The sequence below is a fragment of the Lepidochelys olivacea genome, assembly GCF_965140295.1.
Source record: "Lepidochelys olivacea isolate rLepOli2 genome assembly, chromosome: 9".
Classification (NCBI taxonomy): Eukaryota; Metazoa; Chordata; order Testudines; family Cheloniidae; genus Lepidochelys; species Lepidochelys olivacea.
Window position 1 is genome coordinate 99,030,425 of NC_140419.1, and position 24,187 is coordinate 99,054,611.

Below are 24,187 nucleotides of genomic sequence, written 5' to 3' on the forward strand. Positions count from 1 at the left end.
TGAGCAGTCAGGTGATACGGATTGCTAGCAGTCCTATTGCATCATCTTCTGCTGGGCAGGCAAGAGATGAGGATGGCTAGCAGTCCTATTGTACCATCTTCTGCCGAGCAGCCATGAGATGTGGATGGCATGCAGTCCTTTTGCACCGTCTGCTGCCAGCCAAAGATGTAAAAGATAGATGGAGTGGATCAAAACAAGAAATAGATCAGATTTGTTTTGTACTCATTTGCAAACACCCCCCCCGCCCCCCGTCTGGGGGACTCATTCCTCTAGGTCACACTGCAGTCACTCACAGAGAAGGTGCAGCGAGGTAAATCTAGCCATATATCAATCAGAGGCCAGACTAACCTCCTTGTTCCAATAAGAACAATAACTTAGGTGCACCATTTTTTATTGGAACCCTCCATGAAGTCCTGCCTGAAATACCCCTTGATGTAAAGCCACCCCCTTTGTTGATTTAACTCCCTGTAAGCCAACTCTGTAAGCCGTGTCGTCAGTCTCCCCTCCCTGCGTCAGAGCAACAGCAAACAATCGTGTATCTGAGTTGAAAGTGCTGTCCAGAGCAGTCATAGTGGAGCACTCTGGGATAACTCCCGGAGGCCAATACCATCGAATTGTGTCCACAGTACCTCAAATTCGACCCGGCAAGGCCGATTTAAGTGCTAATCCACTTGTCAGGAGTGGAGTAAGGAAATCGATTTTAAGAGCCCTTTAAGTCGAAATAAAGGGCTTCATCGTGTGGACGGGTGCAGGTTTACATCGATTTAACGCTGCTAAATTCAACCTAAAGTCCTAGTGTAGACCAGGGCTTAGAGTTGGTATGGCAACATCCACCTTTTCATGTTTTCTGTATGTACATATATCTTTTTACTATATGTTCCATTCTATGCACCTGATGAAGTGGGCTGTAGCCCACGAAAGCTTATGCTCAAATAAATTTGTTATTCTCTAAGGTGCCACAAGTACTCCTTTTCTTTTTTCATAAGGCAACAATTAGTTAATAGTCATTTCATCATTAGGAATGAATAGAACTGCATGATTCATTTATTTACCCAATTAAAATTCAAGAAAATGTTATAATGAAGAGGAAAGAAACGATAGGAATTATCCTATACCATTCTAGATTTCTACACTTCTGCTCTCAGGATAGTTTCTGGAATTTAGTTTTTTCAGCTTTTGAGAGTTATCCTTTTGAGCCAAAATTAAAACGAGATTTTAAGTGACTGTGTATACCGTACACATCAATAATCAAGATACTTTATTAAATAAATCATTCATATTCATACTCTCAGTAGAGAAAGACCATAGTTATAACACAGACTGTTTAGAAAAAATTCACTAGCTCCTCTCACATGCAGGTGCACTATTTAATAATTAAACATTTAGTAGTAATATTATTTCAAATTAAGGTATAGATTTATAATGTTCTCCAAAAATCAACATATAATTTTAACATGAATTTCCAAGAGATTTTAAAGAGAAAAAAACTTTGTTACAGCAGTTATGAGCAACAATATAAACTGCAAACCGAATGCCTTAGTAACAACAACATGATTTTTAGCAAACTGTAAGAAAGTAAAATCTGGGTACAGCAGATTTTAAAGGTTTTAGTGGAATTATGCTTCAGAGCTGTGTAGACAGTACACCCTGCTGGGTAATCAAAGGACCTGCATGTGGTATTGTCTAAAGGATTGATACTGTGGCAATGGATACCCGTTCAGACATGAACAATCACAAGCTGACCAAACGGAAATAAAATCAGAGCTACAAGTCAGGACTATTATATTAAGGTATTTCTCTTAGCATTTAAGATGACTGGAATATGTCAGAATTTGTTTATTCAGCATTTGTCAGTTCATACATCTAAAGAGTGAGGGATATAGAACCCGGCATTCAAATTAAGTATCAAAGCCATGATTTATCTCAATACAAACTAGTGTTTCCTCTCTACAAAGCAGTTCTCCGGGGAAAAGGAGATGCATATTACTGCAAGAAGGGTGTAATGGATGTCAGTGGCATGAAGACTCACAGGGATGCTCTTGTCAAAGAATCAAGGTACAATTTCACTCAAACAAAACTCTGAACAAAGCTATTTTAAAACTAGATAGTGTTTTAGTATCACACTTGACTGCCTTAAAACTTGAAAATAAAAGTTCAACATTAAAGCAAGAAGAGTTTGAAAAGTAGAAAGTCAAGTAAAACTGCAAATATAGTTACTAGGGCTTTTTGACTACAACTAGCAAGGATTCTCTCTCCTTGTTTTATTTTAAAGAAAATCTACTCTTAGATTGTCAAATGTATTAGATAATGGTTGGGCTGAAAAATGTTTCCTAAGTATTTCTAAAGCCTTAACAGTCTTAGCATGCAAAAGCTTTTCATCACTCAGCTCACTTTTAACAGCCTCCAGTTCTTTTTGTATGTTTCTTATTTTGAAATCATAATGCAGTTTCACCTTCTCTATGGAGGCCTTATTTCCAAGATCATGTTGCCGTTTTAACTTCTTAACTTCTTGTTGTAAATCCTTGTTCTTTAGATCCAAACTCTGAATTTCTTTTCTTGCCTGAAGCAGCTCTTCATTTAAGCTTCTTATGTTTGCTGATTTTTCATGTAAATGTTGTTTTAAGGCTTGAAGCTCAAAATCTTTTTTTAAGCTGTCCTTTTGAATCTGCTGTAATTGGGTATTTTTGCAGCGAACCTCTTTTTTGGAGTTTAGAAGTTCTTGTTCAGCATTTTCAAAGTCCACTTGTATTTTTTTGCATTTAGCTTTCAATTCCACTAACTCCGCATTCAAGGTGGACAGCTGAAGTTTCAGAGAAACTCCTTCCATATGGTTCTTGTGCATTTCTTGTCGCAAATCTGCTAATTCCTTTGCATTCCAGATACAATGACCCTCTGTTTTCTTTAAGCTTTCTTCAGTCCCAACATCTAAATTACCAGCTCCACAGCAGGCAGAATCCCCCTCTGTTTCCTTCTTTGAAATGTTTATCTTTGCACTTACTATGTTTGGTTCATATTCTTGTACAATGAGTTTGGAAAAACATTCTTTCCTTTTGAGCCTTTTTTCTTCTTGATATTTTTTAATTGCTCTATTGTAGATTTCTTCCACTCTCTTTGCTCTTGCCAAAGCCAATTTTTCAAACATCAGAGATTCAGGCTGATAGGCTTGACTAAAAAAATATTGTGCACTAAAATGAGGAGAAAACAACTTCTCCACCCAATGTTTATCTTTGTTCTCCATTTCTAAGATTTCCACTGCCTGTTAGTAGAAAAGTAAAATCAATACCTGAAGGATCACATTTAAACTTTGATGTGAAGTTTCATCTGAAAGAAACTGAATTTTTACAAATTATAATTACTAATAATTTTAGAGGGCTAGCTTCAGGTACCTTTACTCATGTTGGGTAACACCTTACTCATGACTTCAGTGGACCTACTTTTGGAGTAAGGTGCTTTTCAACATGAATAAGAGTATCAGAAACTGGTCCAAAGTTACTAGTGTCATAACATACTAACTATACAGAAGCCCTGCTCTGTTTTAACTGTCTATATGAAATTAAACTAGATTGCTTTGAGGAAACATTTTACAGATTGATCCTGCTAAAGAAAAGCTTATACTGTTCTTATATGGGGCAAATCCTAGTTTTTAAACCAGGTAAATTTTCTATTACCTGTAACGAGAGATTTGCCTGAATCATGTTTTCTTTGTTTGTAAATTGTTTTTTTTTTTTAAATTGTATCACTACTCAAACTCTTTAAAGCTGCTTATTCAGTTAACATCTAGGCAAGGATCTGAATATGTGACGTACTACAGTACGTAAATGCTAAGTGTTTAAAAATTGTGGAGATGTCAGTGCTTATTAGAATAAATTAGTGAAAATCTGCACATAATATGGAGAGACTATACACAGAGTCCTGCAACTCTGACAATTGCCCTACAAAATTCCTGATATTCCAGTCCTCATCCTCTCTGAGCACAGACTATCAACTGTGTAACAATGGTTAGTTTTGCTAGGAGAATCAATGTTTTAGGGACAACAATAAGATTCCCAAATTCTTTTCACTAGACACTAAATCAGAATTTGACTCAAGATTGCCAGAGGTGAAAGATTTATGGATTAGTCCACTGTGCTATTTACTCCATGTTTCCCTGCACTATTATTACTGAACTAACAAGATGAATCTAGGTTTACATGGTGCTAGGAATATTTAAGACAGTTACCATTTTTATTTGGATTTACATTGAAATCCAAGAACAATAACATGAGGCAAAATATATTGAAAAGAAATTATGTCAGTTAGCTTCTCTAATGATTTGACTGTCTAAACATATTGAAGAGTTTTATAAAACCAAGTAGGAATATAAATTGAATATGGACAAGCTATGTCTCAGGCACAAGGGATAAGTTTGTGGAGTAAGAGAGGTAATAATGATACTAGAATAGTAAAAGCACTAATATTTCATTGATTCAAATTCAGAACAGCTCAGTAGTGACTGAAAGATCCCCCTAATTCAGAGGTGTCTCAAGGTTTTTCTCATGGAGTCACACTGAATACGACAATAAGGTACTGAATACATAATAAATTGAATTTAATTACTACATGAAGGCTGTATTCTGCACTTGATCTTTGTACAACCTCCTGCTGACATTAGGCCACGATCTGCCATAGATTGAGGAGAGTATGAAGTTTTAAATTTTTATCCTGGCCCAAAATCCATAATTAAACATGGAACAGGCCTTCTCCAAATAAAGTTTGACCCTCATGATCTAATGGCTATTTGATGACCTATGTGAAATGAGCTTGGTGGCCTCAGTCTAGTTCCTTGTGGACAGGTGTCCATGTCACAGCGAGACCATCACTACAGCTGTTGCCAGTGACTAAAAAAACCTGGAGAGAGGGGCCAGGGATTAACTCAAAGAGGCCAGGAACTTTATAATCATGGAGACAGTTACCCTCTCATTTGAGGTTGTCCCTCATCAGTGTTGAGGTACAGTGGCAGGGCAGTTTGGGTAGACTTACAATGCATTCTGAAGATAGAAGTCATCAATCTCCACAGGATTGGCAGCATGGGAAATGGGCAATGGAATGGATCACTTGATGATTACCTGTTCTGTTGATTCTCTAGGGCACCTGGCATTGGCTGCTGTCGGATGACAGGATAGGGGGCTAGATGGATCTCTGGTCTGACCCAGTATGTCCGTTCTTATGTAATGAATACTGGGGGACGTAAACCTGTTTTGGATAATTGGGAATTTCAGATCTTTAAAACAGTACTGTATCCTACTCTGAGGATGAAGTTTTCAGAGTGGTAGCCGTGTTAGTCTGTATCAGCAAAAAGAATGAGGAGTACTAATTTCATGCATATTTATGTGGTATTTCAAATCTCTCTTTTTTAACTCCTGTGTTAAATCGCCCCACATTTTGCACCACTGCGAATCAATGCAGCACACACCTGAAGAACAATTATTATTTACAAACTGAAAGAGTGCATAGGCCAGATGCAGGGAGGGATGACAAAGGGGACACAAAATAACGTTGTTGGACTCGATGAAGTGATTTTTGAAATTGCTGGGGAAAATCTAGGTAAACCATACAGATGTCCTGAAGCTACAGACAAAGCTAAATCTCATGCCATCATTAAGGTCCGAATGCTGCAAACTGTTCAATACATGCACATATGAAACCTCTTTGAAGTCAATAAGAGTCTGCCCATGTGGCTGCTCAGAGGATCAAGGTCATATTTAGCAAGTGATCATGAAAACCACATAAACTATGAAGAAAGAGAAAGGGGGAATATTACCTGGAGCTGGGAGATTCTTGATGATATTGTCTAGCAGGGGTGAATTTTCCTGGCATTCCTTTCTCTAACAATATAGGAAACTTTAGGACAGAGACTCATATTAGCAGTTTACCAGAAGCCAGAAATGTTTGTTCATATTTTTACTCCCTTTAAAAGATAAGCAGAAACTGCTTGTTGAGAAGGTTCAATGGGGGTTTGTCCTCACCCTATGGTTACCCATCATGAGTTTGAGGTGATAAATGACCCAAGTTCAGGAGATACACAATGTCACAGCAGCACCATCCAGCATCAAAGGCTAACCACAGCAGGAGAAGGGGACTACTGCTTCAGAGGGGCTACCCAGCACCCCACCTGACTAGCACTGAGGCAACAAAGCCATAATAATGCTAGGAACATCAAAGGGACAGAGTGCCACCCAGCACCCCCAAGCTGTAGGAGAAGCTAACTAGATACGGTTGAGGCACCTTCCAGCACCCCAGGCTATAAAGAAGGGGACGCCCAGCACCCCAGGCTGTAACCCCTTGGGGGGGGACGCCCAGCGCCCCAAGCTGTAACCCCTTAGGGTGGGGACGCCCAGCGCCCCACGCTGTAACCCCTTTGGGGGGGCACCCAGCGCCCCAGGCAGTAACCCCTTAGGGTGCAGGCACCTAGAGCAGGGCGGGCTCCAGCCCTGTTGCGCGTGCAGTGGGGGGCTCTGCCCACGCCGGGCACCACCGCTGGCGGCTGCGCGGACGGTGCCGGCCCAGCCCTACCTGGTGCCGGGGGGCGGAGTCTCTCCTGCAGGGCAGCAGCAGGCCGAGAGGCCCGGCGCAAGTCCGCCTAGCAACGCGGCCTGGAAAAGCGGGGTTGCCAGGCCTTCGCTCGCGGCCGGCTCCGCCCCCGGGGGCGGGCAGGGGAAGCGGCTCCCCTCGCACTAACCCCTCTGAGGGGGACAGTGGCTGCTGGCAGGTCCCCCATGCCGGGCCGCGGAGGAGGGGCCGCCGCTCCGGTGCCCCTCGTCCTGCCCCCGTCGGTGCCCAGAGGGGCGCCAAGGGCGGGGACCGGCTGCCCCGCTGTTCCCTCACGCGCAGGACCCCGGCCTAGCCGCGAGCCTGGCCCCCGTGGGCGAGGTGTCAAGCCAGCGGCTGGGGCCCCGGCAGAGGAGAAGCCCAGAGCTGGCTTCTAGCCCTCCAGCCAAGGGCTCAGCACCCAGAAGACAAATAAACAACCCAACATGGCTTCCAAAACCCCACAATTAATCTCCTCATCCTTTCCCACCTGGTCTGGCGCTGCCTCCCGGGCTCCCCTCATGACTTCTGAGTGCTCGGGGTTGGCACATTGCTGCAGGGGCCGATGCAAAGGCGCCAAGCAACGCTCCAGGGCAACTGCACTGACAGGGCTTCGTCGGGAAATGGGGGGCCCACGAGTGACAAAGCTGCCCAGGACCCTGTTTACAGAGAAATGCAGCCCCATTACTGCCATGCTCAGACAGCTCAACTGGCTCCCACATTCATTTGAAGATTAGTAAGTAATTGCCGTTTCCTAAAAACTCCTCCATGGATTTGCTCCAGATGGCCTCAGCACTTCTTGTCTACTCATCCACACGCTTCAGCTCATCTAGCCATGGTAATCTCGGTCCCACCTCACTAGGTTCTGTTAGAACTGGAGGGGCCTCCTCGTTTGCAGCTTCTGCCATCTAGAACAGCCTTCTTGTATCTCGGCCTCAGTGATTCTCCATCTTATTTCCGAGAACCCGTTTTTCCTCCCTGTCATTTCTAATTTATCTTTCACTCTGCTTATTTAGCTCTGAAAGCAGTTTTTTGAAACATACCATACAAGACAGTGTATCACAATATTCAGATTGCTGAAATTCTGTGTAACCAAGGTTTAATATTCAATCAGTGGCCACCCACTGAGGTAGCTGCCCCAGTGCAAATCCCAGTGTAAGCAGGGAAGACTGCTATAAATTATTATTTGCACCAGTGCGTTTTAGCCCAGTTTCAATCAGAAATAAACATCATTGATGCAAATTGCTTATAGCAGTTTATCTTGTTTTCACTAGGGGTGGAGCTATATGGGTGGCACTGATGGCTGTAACAGGGACAAACTCCTAGTGGAGTTCTTGTATCATCATAATGCCCTGGCCACACATCTCCATATGGAACTTCTCACTTTCTTCTATATTTTCTACAATCCATTTAATGTAAACAACTTTGTGAAATCAGCAAACATCACTATCTTGCTGTTCACATCCTCCTCCAAATATATTTAAACAGCCCCAGCCTCAATACCAACCTTTGGAGGCAAAGCTATTCATCTCCATTGTGAGAAGCAGCCATTCTGTATGACTTTCCTATCGCTAACCAGCTTTTTAATCCACGACAGTACTTTGCCCTTTACTCTGTCATCTGTTTATCTTCTCTAAATCTTTTATGAGAGCCCTTAGTAAAAGCTTTTTGAAAATCCGAGTATATTTTATCCCCTAGGTATCCAGTAGTTACTATTTTATTAACTTGAATCAAGTCAGAGAGGCATAATTTTGTCTTTGAAAATCAGTATTGGTTTGATTTTATCAAGTGAGGTTTATCCAAGTATTGGACTATTTTATCTTTGGTTTCCAAGTACCAAGGTAAGGCTCACCAGTGTGTAATACCAAGAATTGCCCTGGGCTTCTTTTTTTTTTTAGAGAATAAGCACCCTGTCTGTGATTTTAAGATTTATTACATGCTTTAGCTGTGTACCAACTGTGGCTGCAGCTGCTTGCACTGGTTGTCTTGGAGTTGACTCAAGGTGAGCAATGGACTACCAATCAAGTATTATTATAATGATACACATAAATGGGTAGAGGTCAACAATATGTAGCAAATCTGATCTACAACATATTAGCCCTCTGAAGGGAAAACACTAACAGCTTCAACTGGCCCATTCCGGACACTTTCTTGCCTTATTAAGGACAAATGAATCATAAAAATATAGTTTGGAAGGGACCTCGATAAGTCATCAAGTCCAGCTCCCTGCGATGTGGCAGGACCAAGTAAACCTAGACTATTGTTGACAGGTGTTTGTCCAGCCTGTTTTTAAAAATCTTCAGTGACAGGATTCCACAACCTCCTTTGGATGCCTATTCCAGAGCTTAAATACCCTTGTAGTTAGAAAGTTTTTCCTTATATCTAATTTAAATTTCCCTTGCTTCACATTAAGCTCATTCTTTCTTGTCTACCTTCAGTGGACATGGAGAACAATTGATCACTGTCCTCTTTATAGCCCTGAGCATATCTGAAGAGTATTATTAGGTGCCTCCACAGTCTTCTTTTCTCAAGACTAAACAGTCCCATTTTTTTTAACCTTTCTTCATAGGTCAGGTTTTCTAAGCCTTTTAGCATTTTTCTTGCTTGCCTCTGGACTCTTTCCAGTTTGTCTGCATCTTTCCTAAAGTGTGGTCCCCAGAATTGGACACAGTACTACAGCTGAGGCCTCATCAGTGTTGAACAGAGTGGAACAGTTACCTCCCTGTCTTACATACAACGTTCCTGTTAATACACCCCAGAATGATATTAGCCTTTTTTGCAGCTGCATCATATTGTTGACTCATATTCAGTTCGTGGTCCACTTATAACTCCCAGATCATTTTCAGCAGTACTAGTTCCTAGACTTGCTGATGAGTCCCACTTTGAGGACGTGGAAGTAGGCTACAGCTACTACTGGATTGGCAAGGCCAAAGATGAGCCAACACAGTTGGGAGTAGGGTTCGGCATATGGTCTGATGTTGCCTGCAAGTTTGACTCGCTCCCCAAGGGAGACGACTGACTTATGGTACCCTGAATCAACTTACCCAGAGACCAGTATGTCACCATTCATCAGCGCCTACACGCTGACAATGATTCATACAGACAAAATCAAGGAGGCATTTTATGAAAGTCTCAGGAGGGTCGTCAGAGGGGTGCCACACCAGGACAAACTTGTTGTGCTTGGAGACTTTACTGCTTGTGTGGGAGTTGACTCTGATAAATGGAGCACGGCACAAGACCATCATGGCATTCGAAGGTCAAATTCCAATGGCCAACTTCTTCTTCTAAGTATGCCAAGTTCAATCTCACTGTTACCAGTACAGTCTTCCAACAGGCAAACAAATATAAGACAAGATGGATGTCTCCGAGGTCAAAACAGTGGCACTTGTTGGATTATGTAATTTTATGATCTAAAGACATTAAATATGTGTACATCAGTCACTCTTTGAGAAGTGCTGAATGCTGGTCAGACCATTGGCTTGTGCGAGAAGCATCACATTGCTACATTTCTCACCAAAGCATTCCAAAGATTCCTCAGACCATCCAAGAAAATCAGTGTGGCTGCCATGAAAGACCCCAGCAAACAAACAAAGTTGGAACAGAGTTGGAGATTGTGGTAGCTGATGTCCCAGAGAACTTCACAGATATTGAGGCAACCTGGCAGAAGCTAAGAGATGACACAAATAATGCAACATCCAAGGTTCTTGGCTTTGTAAGACAAGAAATCAATAATGAAGAAGGCCAGATATATCAGACCAAAGATATACTACAAACCCGATTAAGGCTAATGAAGAATCACAGGTAAGAGCAGAAGGCTGCAGAAAGTGGTTGACAAGCATGGCATGAAGGCCCCCTATACTGCGTATGGTCCAAAATCCAGTGGGTACAGTCCCTATTCTCACAGCAGATTGTAATTGGCTGCTCACAGACAAAAAGTTATATTTTCTGTCACTGAGCAAAGCACTTTGATAGTCTCCTGAACTGTCGATCCATTATGTTCAACGAAGCCATTGAGTCACTCCAACAGCATCCTGTCCTGAAGGAGCTGTCCATGGACCCTTCTATAGATGAGGTTACTGAGGTCATCAAGCAGCTGTCCACAGGCAATTCTCCAAGCCCTGATGGCATTCCCCCTGAAGTGTACAAATGTGAAGGTGCCCACCTGGTCACGAAATTCACCAGTCTTTTCAAGACTATATGGGAACACAGTATCGTGCCCCGGGAGTATATAGATGCCTTCATAGTCCATCTATACAAGAGGAAGGGAAGCATAGATAGCTGTGACAACCACTGTGGAATCTCACTGCTGTCTATAGCAGGAAATATCCTTGCATGGCTTGTCCTCAACAGGCTTGTCTCTCACCTAGTTAGGGTGACCAGATAGAAAGTGTGAAAAATTGGGATGGGGGTGGAGGGTAATAGGTGCCTATATAAGAAAAAGCCCCAAATATTGGGACTGTCCCTATGAAATTGGGACATCTGGTCACCCTATGCCTAGTGCACCAAATGTATCAGAGTCACACTGTGGCTTTCATGTTGGCCATGGCACTATGGAGATTTCTGCAGCCTGATAAATACAAGAGAAGGCTGGTGAACAAAACAAGGACCTGTACATTTTGTTTGTTGACCTGACCAAGGCCTTCAATACAGTGAATTGTGAGGGCCCATGGAAACTCCTTCATAAATTTGGTTGCCCAAGGAAGATGATTGCTGTCATCTGATCATTTAATGATGGCCAGGGTGATGGAGTGGAGTCATCAGAAGCCTTCCCTGTAACCAACTGCACCAAACAAGGAAGCATAATGGCTGTACTCCTCTTTGCCATTGTCTTCTCAGTCTTGCTCTTGTTCACATTGCAGGACTCTGATAGAAGCATACACATCCAGTTTAGATTGGATGGGGGTCTATTCTATCTGCAATGACTCAGAGTCTGTATTAAGGTAATCAAACAGCTATTAAGAGAGCTCCTGTTTGCTGTCAGCTGTGTTCTCATTGCACACATGCTCAAGGACATTCAGTTTATTGTGGACTGCTTTATCTATGCTACAAAATGCTTTGGTTTCACAATCAGCCTGAAAAAGACAGAGGTCATGTACCAGCCAGCACCAGACCACCCGCATCACAAGCACCAGGCTCCCATTGTCATATTTGAGAATACGTCCCTCAACTCGGTCAGCAAGTTCTGCTACCTGAGTAGCATACTTTCCAGCAATGCTATGTTGGTTGATGAGATCATTCAGCACTTGGCAAAGGCCAGCTTGCATGGCATGTGGGATGTGGACGCTCTACCAGTGTCACATTGGATGAGCTATTACCAGCAGGAGAGTGAGTTTGTGTGTGTATGGGGGTGGGGGGGATGTGAGAAAACCTGGATTTGTGCTGGAAATGGCCCACCTTAATTATGCACATTGTAGGGAGAATGGTCACTTTGGATGAGCTATTACCAGCAGGATAGTGAGTTTGTGTGTGTGGTTTTTGGGAGGGGGGTGAGGGGGTGAGAGAACCTGGATTTGTGCAGGAAATGGCCCAACTTTATTATCAAGCACATTGTGTAAAGAGTTGTCACTTTGGATGGGCTATCACCAGCAGGAGAGTGAATTTGTGTGGAGGGTGAGAAAACCTGGATTTGTGCTGGAAATGGCCCACCTGATGATCACTTTAGATAAACTATTACCAGCAGGACAGTGGGGTGGGAGGAGGTATTTTTTCATATTCTCTGTGTATAAATAAAGTCTGCTGCAGTTTCCATGGCATGCATCCGATGAAGTGAGCTGTAGCTCACGAAAGCTCATGCTCAAATAAATTGGTTAGTCTCTAAGGTGCCACAAGTACTCCTTTTCTTTTTGCGAATACAGACTAACACGGCTGTTACTCTGAAACCTGTCATCAAATAGCTGGAGAGTTTCCAACTTTGCGGCATAAGATGCATCTGCAACATCAAGTGGCAGGACAGGATCTCCAATACTGAAGTCTATGAGAGATGCCAAATCCCTGGTATTGAGAATATGCTCATCAGGGCTCAACTTCACTGGGTTGGACACATAGTCTGTGTGGAGGTTTCTTGTATACCAAAAGCAGTGTTCTACAGCTATCTGAGCACAGGAACCTGCTCTAAAGGTCAAGTCAACCTCAGATATAAAGACACCTTGAAGGCCAACCTCAAAGCATGAAAGATAGACATTAAAACCTGGAAACACATTGCGCTGGACAGACCCAGATGAAGAGGTCTGTGCCATGAGGCCATGTCCTCTTTTGAGGAGTGGTGCATGAGGTCTTTGCAGGAGAAGAGAACACATCGTAAGGTCAACTCCTCAAAGCCTCCCCTCAACAATGACTACATTTGCAAGACATGCAGTTGCGTTTGCAAATACGGGATTGGACTAGTTTCCCACTTGAGAAGCTATAAAAACAAATAAACCCAGAACTTAAGTCACTATTAGCTGAACACTTTTCCGTTAAAGTGGCGGGAGAATCAATCACTGCCTAGCCAATTTTTCCCTATTTTGTAGTTGTGTATTTGATTTTTCCTTCTTAAATGTAGTACTTTGCACTTTACTGAATTTCATCATGTTGAATTCAGACCAGTTCTCCAATTTGCCAAGGTTGTTATGAATTCTAATCATGTCCTCCAGAATGCTTGCAACCCCTCCCAGTTTAATGTCATCTGCAGATTTTACAAGCAAACTCTCCACTCCATTATCCAAGTCATTAATGAAAATATTGAATAGTTCCAGACCCAAGACTGACCTCCGCAAGACCCCACTAGACACACTGTTCCAGTTTGACAGAGATCCATTGTTAACTACTTTTTGAATACAGTCTTTCAACCAGTTGTGCACTCACCTTATATTAACTTCTAGATCACACTTCCCTAGTTTGCTTATGAGAATGTCCTGTGGGACTGTGCCAAAAGCCTTACTAAAATCAAGATATATCACGACTACTGCTTCCCCGCATCGATTAGGCCAACCTGTCACAGAAGAAAATTAGGTTGGTTTGGCGTGATTTATTCTTGACAAATCTATGCTTGCTATTCCTTATAACCTTATCATCCTCCAGATGGTACATCATGGGAGTTTCTGACCATGGTGCACCATGGAAGTCTGGCGGGGGAACCTGCTCAAAGAGGAGAATGGGGGCCCTGAGACTACTTGTATGCACCAGCTTCCACTGTGAATGCTTGGTTTGGGTCCAAATGTACTAGAATGGAAGTGATGGTAAAAGTGGCTTTGAGCTGGTCATAGGCATGGTGAGTTTCAGGCGTTCAAACAAATTTGACAACCTCACAGAGAAGATTCGTTATGGGGGCTGTTTGCCTTGAGAAGCCAGGAATGAATTGCTGGTAAAAATTTGCAAAGCCCAGGAAGCACTGTAATTCCCAACAGGATCTGGGCACTGCCCAGCTGTGGATGACCTTCCACTTCTGGGGGATTCATCTTAATTCCCTCTGGGGAAAGGATATAACCCAAATATATGTATTATATGTATATAATGTATAGTAGGTTGAAGAAGCAGTGCAGTGCATCCCTGACAAGCAAGAAGAACACGATGACGAACCAGAATGTGGTGGGAGTGATCTACTGTTGTGTTGGTCAGACAGCCCACCCTCCACCCCCACCCCAAAAAAAAAGATTTTTGCAAAAAAAAACCCTGGCTAAATGTTAGAAAAGGTAAGCTGGGTTGCAGCATTGGTGCAGAAGTACTGCCTGTCTCTTGGAGATGAGCAGAGGTCACGGCTTGAGGATTGTTAAAGCTTGAACTAATTCTGATATTTCAAGATATGGGGACAGAAAATTAAAACAAATGAAGTCTCTGGGAAAAAAGATATATGAGCACAAAGTCTCAGAGAATCAAAAAGCTGCAGAAAATATTCAGAGTGAGGCAGAGAAAGATAAATTGATAGCATGTTAAGTGCAAGGGCAGTCGCAGCATATTGAAGCTATGTGCAGAGTATTCCGTACTGTGTTACAAACTGGCGAAACAAAATTATCCCCCCTATATTTTGAAACAGAAATTGATCTGAAGTTAAATGGACTAAATATGGGGCGAATTCTGAACCAAAACGTCACCTGCAGTATCACACAGCAGCACATTGCGGAGAAAATGAAGAAAAAATATTTTGAAACATAATATCTTGTAAGTGCAAAATCACAGTAATGATTGATGAGTCAACTACTTTGAGTCAGGCTTCCACTCTTATCGTTTACATATGATTTGCAATGGAGGAGATGGAACAGCGTATAAACCTGTTTGTTGACCTAATTGAGCTTCCAGCCACTGATGCCTCAACCATTGCCAGAATCTTGCTGCAAAAGTTGGCTGCAGTGGGGTTCACAGAGGCTTACCTGAAGGAGCACTTGGTGGCTCTTGCTTGTGATGAAGCTGCAGTCATGCGAGGTCAGAAAAGCAGAATGGCTACTCGGATACAGCTGTATTTTCCAAAGGTAATTGTCTGGCACTGCTCTGCCCACTGATTGGAACTCTCTGTTCATGACATCATGCAGGATGTTCATGGAGTCAACCACTTTAAAGTGTTTATGGACAAATGTACTCTCTGTACTGTGTCTCCCCTAAAAATGCAAGGGAACTTCAAGAATGTGCAGCAACTTTGCATGTAGAAATCTTGAAAACTGGGCACATTCTGGGAAATTGTAGTTTTGGTGCCTCGTGCTTCCATTATCCTCTATAGGCTGGTCTCCCTGGTCAGCAGGGACACCGGAGCCTTCCCAAAAGTGGGAGGGCTGGGGGCCACAGCTTCCCCCCAAGTCCTTGTCCCCCTCCCAAACTTCCAGAGCCCCCACCCCAGCCAAGCCAGAAACTGGAGTGAGGCCGGGGGGCCCGCCCCCGCCACCCCGCCTGGGGTGGGATGAGGGCCAAAAGCAGCCCCCTTCCTGTGTCCCTGACCTCGGGTCCCCTGCCCAGGGCAGGTGGAGGACCCAGGCTCCCCACAGCTGCCCATGTAGCTCTCCCTGATCCAGCTCTGGCCGGGAGTGGGGCATCAGTGCTGGAGCCCAACCATGATAAGAGCTGCAGAGGCAGCTGTGGGGAGCCGCGGTGGACCTTCCATCTGCCCTGGGTGAGGGACCTGAGAGCAGTCCCCAGCCTGTGGTGCTGCCTGTGGCGTGGCTCTTACCATGGCCAGGCTGAGGCTCCTAAGCACCTCCCTACCCCCCAGGCTGGAGCCGGGTCAGGGAGAGCCACGTGGGCAGCTTTGGGGAGCCAGTGCGGAGTCATGGACCCTCCACCTCCACCTGCCCTGGGCTGAGCGAGGAGCCTAGGGGGTGGGGGACATGGGCTGAAGGCTGCTCTCAGCCCCTCCCGCACCGCCGGCAGGTGCAGTGCCTGCATGTGCAGCTCCCACAACTGCCCAGGCTCCATGCCCCGGGCGGGCGCCATGCTGGCCTGGCCGGGGGAGGAAGTGGGGAGGACCATGGCTCCCTGACTCCCCAGTTCCGTCGCCACTGCTGGTCAGCCTATGTCTCCCATGATGCACCACAGTCTCCAGTCTTGGAGAGGAGTTATGGCCCATCGTGGGAGCTCTTGACCATGATGCATCATTGAATTCTGGTAGAGTAGCCTCGCCCAGAGAGGGGAATGGGGGCCGTGAGGCACCCTGGCAACATCTCCAAATTGAAATATTTTGGTTTTCACGTGTTCATTTTCTCAATGAAAAAAAATGGAAATTTTCCATAGAAAGCAGACACTTTTCATTAAACATTTCATTTGGTCAAAAAAAACAGTTTTCCATCAAAAAACAATTCTGATGATAAATTTGTGACCAGTACTATTACTGAAGCATAAGGGAGAGCCCATGTCCTTCCTCTACTGCAAGCTCCGGTCCTGAAACCCTAAACAATGAAGCAGCTGTCCATTCCAGTTTCAAGCATCCCTGATTCACTCTCTCCCCATTCTCCAAGTTTCTGTGCTATTCCCTAGGTTTGCTTTACTTCTCTGTCTCTTAGGCCTTCTCCCCAGACCTTCCCTGGCTTCTCTACATTGCCATTCCAGACTGTTATCCACATAACTCTCCATGGCCACTGTGGTCTCTTCACAGGAGGGTCACCACCAGCATCTGTTGCTCTCTCCAGGTCTCTTTGAAGCTCTTTAAAAACCTCTCCCAGACCCTTTGGCTGGAGAGTACCAATAGCCAGTCCTTTTTTTTCTCATCGATACAGCTCTCTGTCTCAGGGTACAAGGGGGAAGGAGCTATTTGATAACCTTCCCCCTTTCTCAAAATGCATGCTGCTAACCCTTCAGCTTCCATGAATTCTGAGAATTACACCCCCAAGAATTCCGATGTTCTGAGCTGAAAATTAGAACGGTCTCCACTAGGCCTGTACCCTCTCCCTGAAATGGCCACCCATGGAAAGGCCTGTCACTCACAGAGAGATGGTATTAGAGAGATGCCACTGGCTTATCCTACAGAAAAGTGTTGTTGAACTATTAAAGAGAGATTGGTATCCCTGTTAGAGGGATAGGTAATATTAGGCACAGAAATATTCAAAATCAGAACAATTGGCTTTATTCCCAGCATGGGGTACACCTAAGTAAGAAAAGGCACTGAAGTCTGTTTAGAAAACCTCCATAATGGGCTGCTGAAATTCCTATAAGAATCTCCATTTTCTTTTTGAAACAACAGAAGGGCTTCTAAGAGCTACAACCCTAAATGGTTAGAGAACAGATATAACCAGGGCTGTTGGGAAAAAGTTGGGGGCCTCGTACATCATGTTCTCTGGGGCCCACCCCCTCCCATTTCTCTTTATTTACACAGATGTTACTGACATTTTGTGGCTGGTATAATTGTCCCTTTTTTCTTTCCCTCTTGTCAGCCGTGGATATAACTTCTCATCACTTTAACACATCTTAATAGCATTTAAAGTGCAACATCATAAAACACTTCTACAATAATCCTAGAAAATTAAATAACAATTTTTTAAAAAAATTATGGCTAAAGTTGCTTAGGTGCTGCTCAGTGAGTTATTTTTGTTGCGTGGTCTTGTGCATTTGTGTCAGGATTGCTTCTGTAACCTTTGCATGTAATTTCCGATTTTTTTAAATTTGGGTTTTTTAAAGGACATATTTAAGGACATCTTTTCTTTAATTGCAACCTTAACTGTATTTTAACAAAAAAATTTGTCTCTAAAACCAAACATATATTAAAAGCTTTTCTTTAAGCCACGCACATTCTTGCACTTAAAGCAGATCAGATATTTAGAAGTGCTGCAAGAGATAACATAAAAAGACTCTTCCACCAGTAGTTGTATATTTGAAAAATATTAACTTTACATTTAATTGCATGGAATTGTTTAAACATTTCTTCATACAAAGTTTTGCAATACAAAATACACTCCTCCAGGTCTTAACCAACTTTAGGATCCTTTAGCTGCCTTTTTATACAAATTTTAGGTTAGGAGGAACAAAAGGATGCACTTTTCACGACCTTGGAACCCTGTGACCATTGGGAAATCAAAAGGTTGGTGACACTAAGGAAAACTATTGTCTAGAAAAATAAGCTCTTCAAGGGGCACCAGGAATGCACAATAAAATCCCAGTTGCCTTTGTGTGGCTGTTTATGGCTATATCTTGGATCATCAAAAAGCTCAACAAAGGCTCAAAACTGAAAAGGAATCTTGGTTTCCAAGAAAGTTCAGCATTTCCTCAAAACCAACTAAATTAAAGAGAATGTTTTCAGAAGCCACTGTCTCTTAACATATGAAATGTGTAAATCCAAGGTAAATAAAATCCTAATTGCTGCTCTGTGGGAATCACAGAGGTAAATTAAATAAGTGCTTTTAGCAAATAGGAGCAGATGGGAATAACCTGGTTTGTCAGTAATGGAGGATTTACAGAATTCATCGTCTTGTATCTTTATCCTTACTAGTACCCTAGGAGCTTAATTACTGAATGAGTTCTTCTTTGACCTGAAAACATTTCAAATACAAAAAGAGGGACCAGCCCTGAAAATCTTGATCAGGCAAAGCTGCCACTGAAACCAATGGCTTTTTTTTTCATAGAGGACTGCAAAATTGGACAGAAGCAAGAAGCAGTAATGTGGAACAAGAGCCATACTTAAAAAAAGGTTTCAGAGTAGCAGCCGTGTTAGCCTGTATTTGCAAAAAGGAAAGGAGTACTTGTGGCACCTTGGAGACTAACACATTTATTTGAGCGTAAGCTTTCATGAGCTATAGCTCACTTCATCGGATGCAGCTGTAGCTCACGAAAGCTTATGCTCAAATAAATTTCTTAGTCTCCAAGGTGCCACAAGTACTCCTGTTCTTTTTACTTAAAAAAAGAAATCAGTGTGACTCCCACCCTACATTTTCACAGAATAAGCCACCGTTTTGTGTAGTTTCAAAATATGTTAGTAGGTGTTGTCATTTTGAAAATCTTACAGCGTAACCTGCCAAAATTGTTTTTCAAGAGTCTTATTCAAATTCTGTGGAAGTCAATGGAAGGAAATACTCACACTCCTATTGATTTCAGTGGCTTTGGATAAGACCCATATGATTAAAGGGACATTGCCAGGTAGTTTATGCATCGAATTTAGGTTTCTATTTAAATGAAGCAAAAATCTATTACTGGAAATGTTTACAGCTAAAAATGTTAAATTAAAACAGTTTTATTTGGATATAAACAGTCCCCTCCAGCTTTAACAGCTAGTTCACTAGTTATAGGAAGTGAAAAATATCCGATGCTGTAAGCAAAAGTGAAACTGACTAGTGTCTTCACAGTTTCAAAGCCTAGTGAAGTAATAGCAAAAAAGTAAACAAAAGTATATTTGGTGAAAAGTAGTCATAAAATATTTTAGTGTTACATAATAGGGTGACATGGAAAGATATTTTTTTGAAACACATGATTTAAAACCTGACAGTTTCCCTTTACACAACATAGATGTAATCATAAAAATTAAAAAGAATACACAAAAATAATTTATGGTCATTTTAATTTTATTTCTGAGGAACAATGTCAAGGAAAAGACATTGCAAAAAACACTTATAAATTCTGCTGTAATTTTTGTCCATCTCTGCAGAAACAAGCAAAACTGTTAGTTTAAAGGTGAAATCCATACCCCTGTCCTGGAAACAGGAATTCTTTGTATTTATGATGGTGGTGATTCTTCTGTTGCAGATTATGGAATGGCATTATATTTATTTGGCAATCCATTTTACAGTATACAAAAATGGTTGAATTGATTATGGAAAACAGAAGAAATAACATGAAAGTACAGTCTACCATAATTAATGAAAACTTAGTAATAATACCCAAAAATGACCTATTAAGCAACTGACACTTTAATCTGGTTTGGCAGGCAAAAAATGTATTAAAGAAGAACTGTGCTTACACCTTTTGCTAGCCATCTTTTCAGATAGTGTTTTAGTAGATTTAATATACTTCCCATCTAAGCAGAGAAAAAGTTTATAGAGAATTCTACGTAATCTTGCTAGAAAGGGTAAGGAAAAGATAAAGAATGGAAATACTCCTGAAGGATGACACACTTTTCTCACATTTAATCAAGAGTTGATGCTACTGAGGTCAAAAGGAAATTGCAAACACAGGCAAATCTTAAGGGAAATTTTCAAGTTAAAATTCTTATTAATCTCACTGAGTGTTCAACCTTCATAGAGTTCTGCTTTTTCCGATCAGCGCTGAGAGAAGCCATTCATCTTCTAGGCAAGTTAAGCATCTTCATAAAATGCAGTGAGCCACAGCAATGATCAACACTTTGTACTACAGACAACCACAACAAGGATTTAAAAGAAGAAGCATCATTTAAATGACCACATTTTCTGGGGTAAAAACAATCAAAAGAAGAAAAAAACAAAAAAGAAAGGAACATTGTTTTAATATTTACATTGTAAATATGTTTAAGATACAGTATCACTGATTACACTGAACTTTTACAGAAGTTTATTTAGAAAGTCCTATTTCGGAATTCTCATTTCAGTTACATATGGGAGCACATATGGTGACTTTAAGATATAGCTATATTAATTGTATTCTTGCAATTTGCCTTTACATCTCACACCTTTCCTTTTTTTTTCAGGTTTTTAGTCAGACCAGCAAAATTCTAATACAGAGATACATGACTGTAAATATATTTAAATTACTAACGAAAGTTTTTTGGTGCCTTTTTATATACAATTCTAGGTTCATTATAACAAAAGGATGCACTCTGCACGACCTTGGGAGCCTGTGACCATTGGGAAATCAAAAGGGTGGTGACACTAAGGAAAACTATTGTCCAGAAAAATAAGCCTCTCCAAGGGGCACCAAGAATCCACAATAAAATCCCTGTTTCCAAGAAAATTCAGGCATTTCCATCAAAAAAGACTGGTAAGATAAATAGAATGTCCTCATAAGCCACAGATTCTTAATAATACAAAATGTCTAAGTCCATGGTAAACAAAGACCTAACATCTACTAACTCAAGCTTCTCAAGACCTAGGTCATGACCCAGTGCCTAGCCACAAGATACCTTAAAAGCATTTCTTTACTGAAATGGTGAGGAGTTTGTTTTGTATAATATATATTCCAGCTAGAGTTTCACTGTTGTGCAGGATCCATAAAATCTTATGATTTGCTATAAACTTATTCACAACTATGATAAGCATGATTTCATTGCTAATAATTGCTGCTGCCATTATCTTTAAGTAGTGTTAAAATGTTTTATGAGGCATTCAAAATCATCAGCAACTGTAATTTGCTAAATTTAATAATGAGTATTTCATTTTAAATTATTTTTTTCTTGATTCTTTTAAGCTCCTTCTAATGATTGCTTGGAAGAAAACATAAGATGTTGCCAGTTAACTGAAATATTAGAACATGGTGTATTTCTAAGAGTAAAGTTTGACGATTATAATTAAGTATTTTGCAGAATGGATGACATTTTCAGTTTGGGTCACCCCTGTAATACTAACCTAACATTCTTCTATATGAATCATGTAGAAAGCAGAGGTCAACAAATCTTTCCCTTTATTTTTACAAGGCATGAATACATTGCAGCTATTGAGTATCATGTTTTTGAGACTCAGTACTGCCAAGAATTAACCTGTAGTTGCAGGAATATAGAAAGTTATATACACAGACCTTTTATAGTTGTTTATTTACTGAACAATTTGAAATTTCGGAAGCCGCTATAAATTACACACTTAAGTCCCAAAGCTGCAAACACTTACTCATGTGATTAACTTTATTTACATGACAAGTCCCATCTTTACTCACCTACATAAAGTTACTTATGTGTTTAACTGTTTGCAGGACTGGTCCAGAGTGTCCATGAGATTCTAAGCAAAAACTATTCTCATATGACTTTTCTTCACTAACTACATTACTTAAGAGAAATACATAATCGTAAGACTTGCGAATGAGTTGATTGGTTTATTAATTCTAGTAAGCAATAACTCTCAGTAGGTAACATTACTGCTTCTGAGGAACTCATACATTTGGAATAATCTTTATCCACTGCTTTATCCACTGGAGTATAAGAGGGCAAAATGTTTATGTTTAAAAAATATATTTTTATACTATGTATCTGCATTTGTTTCAGTGGTTGAAATGTAATAATCAAATGTTTTTTAAAACCATTTTTACAAAGTCTCATAACTTCCATACGCTACTTGCAGCTTAGCTTTGGCTAGCCACATCCAGCTTATTTTTAACTATCAACAGAAACAAATTTAGTATACTGTACGTAAAACCCACCTTTAACAATCGCTGGAATTTACATGGTCTTTGTTGTATATCACTTAAATTAAAAGCCAACTTTTTATCCAAATAAATCCCATCACTCCAGTCCTATTTGGGTTAACAAGATTATCGTGTACAAGTCTTATTTAGTTTTAAAATAAGACAGGTAGGTTTATTAATACAAAATGGATGAAATTCATACAAGCACTGAGGGGCTGCCCAAGACCATCCTCACAACTAAAGTCTCAGGATGGGGCTGTGCGGGGAATGATGGCAGCCAATCTCTCCACCTGATGGAGGCGGTTCTGTACCCTCTGAATGTTGAGCAGGAAGGCTCTACGCCAACTCTGAACAGATCAGCACAGACCACAGGAGTGCACTGTATCTGAACTTATATGGCCCCAGTGGCTGGGGACACCTACCCAAGGAGATGCAGAGGAGTTGTTGCCTCTATTCCAGACAATAGTTTTAACTATCTGCTGCAGAAGTGCTGTACTACAGCCCTGCAGCATGTTCACAGGTTGGAGGTTGAACTCCATCGCCCCCATATTGCTCATGGAGTTCCATGTACCCCAGCTTTGTGGGAATCCTTTCGGCACCGAGAGCTTATATCCAAAATGTTTTCTCCTGAGGTATTTACTAAGAAAAAAAATGCTCAATGTCACTTAATGATTGGAATGCATTGTACTTTTTTCTTAATGATGCACTTCACCCTGCTTGCAGGTTGGCTCAGAACAAGACTTTGAAGCCCACCTGCTGAAGTTCCCATCTATAGAGACAACTTCTACAGGCAGCAGGACAATTTCATCCTACTTTCCTAAATTAGAGATTGTGTCACTTTACATAGAAAAACAAAACAGCCTCTCCTGTTGCAGAGGAAGGTGATAATTTCCACTAACAAAATAAATCTGAATCTCTGGATGTCAATTTCCATCTCTGTGTCCAGGCTGGGCTAAATCTGTGGACCTTATTATGCAAAGAAAGGAAATTTTCCAGTAGGCTCAGATAAAATGTTCCTATTCTTCATTGTGCTAATGTAATACCTGGTGGCCGAGGCGGATTAGGGCACAGTCCAGAACAAGTAGCCAAGTGTGCACTGGTGGTTGGGTAGCTAACAGGTCAGTCTGTTTCAGAGGCAGCTTAAGGCAATGGTCTGAGTTCTCACAGGGCTCAGTAGCCAGAAGATCCAGTCTAAGGGGCCAGGTCAAGGATTGGGGAGGCAAGACAGCAATGCAGGGCAATCTGGGGAGCAACCAGCAGGTTCGGGTCTGTAACTCAGACAGCATCCTCTTCCTACTGAGACCTTTATATTGTCCAGGTACCCAGTGAGAGTGCTGCCTGTCCATCCAATCAGGGGCCTTTAGCACTAAAGCTGTTGGTCAGAGGCACCCATCCAGTGCATCACTGTGGTGCAGTAGCTAAGGCTGCTGCCTATGGGACTGGGTTCAAGACCAGTGTTCTGACAGCTAAGGTCCACAGATTTGTTATGATGGGATTGTCATAGCAGCATTGCTCCCGAGTGGAAAGCAGGCTCATCCTTTAATTATGGACATCCAAAAATGTGGCAAAATATATACAAGTCATCTTAGAATCATAGAATATCAGGGTTGGAAGGGACCCCAGAAGGTCATCTAGTCCAACCCCCTGCTCAAAGCAGGACCAATTCCCAGTTAAATCATCCCAGCCAGGGCTTTGTCAAGCCTGACCTTAAAAACCTCTAAGGAAGGAGATTCTACCACCTCCCTAGGTAACGCATTCCAGTGTTTCACCACCCTCTTAGTGAAAAAGTTTTTCCTAATATCCAATCTAAACCTCCCCCACTGCAACTTGAGACCATTACTCCTCGTTCTGTCATCTGCTACCATTGAGAACAGTCTAGAGCCATCCTCTTTGGAACCCCCTTTCAGGTAGTTGAAAGCAGCTATCAAATCCC

At 41.9% G+C, this 24,187-nt stretch overlaps 1 protein-coding gene and 1 long non-coding RNA gene across 2 annotated transcripts; one reads left to right on the forward strand and one right to left on the reverse strand.

Annotated features, from left to right (window-relative positions):
- The first annotated feature begins 1,580 nt into the window (after positions 1-1,580).
- LOC311526644 lies at positions 1,581-23,087 on the forward strand. Its single transcript, XR_014713079.1, has 3 exons — positions 1,581-2,055; positions 20,716-20,901; positions 22,978-23,087. It is a non-coding gene; the product is annotated as an uncharacterized lncRNA (long non-coding RNA).
- CCDC160 (coiled-coil domain containing 160) lies at positions 2,267-3,142 on the reverse strand (the record flags this gene model as incomplete). The annotated part of the gene is made up of 1 exon (XM_084638103.1): positions 2,267-3,142. One exon carries the CDS (start codon positions 3,140-3,142, stop codon positions 2,267-2,269), a length of 876 nt encoding a protein of 291 aa, XP_084494229.1.
- Positions 23,088-24,187: the final 1,100 nt, after the last annotated feature.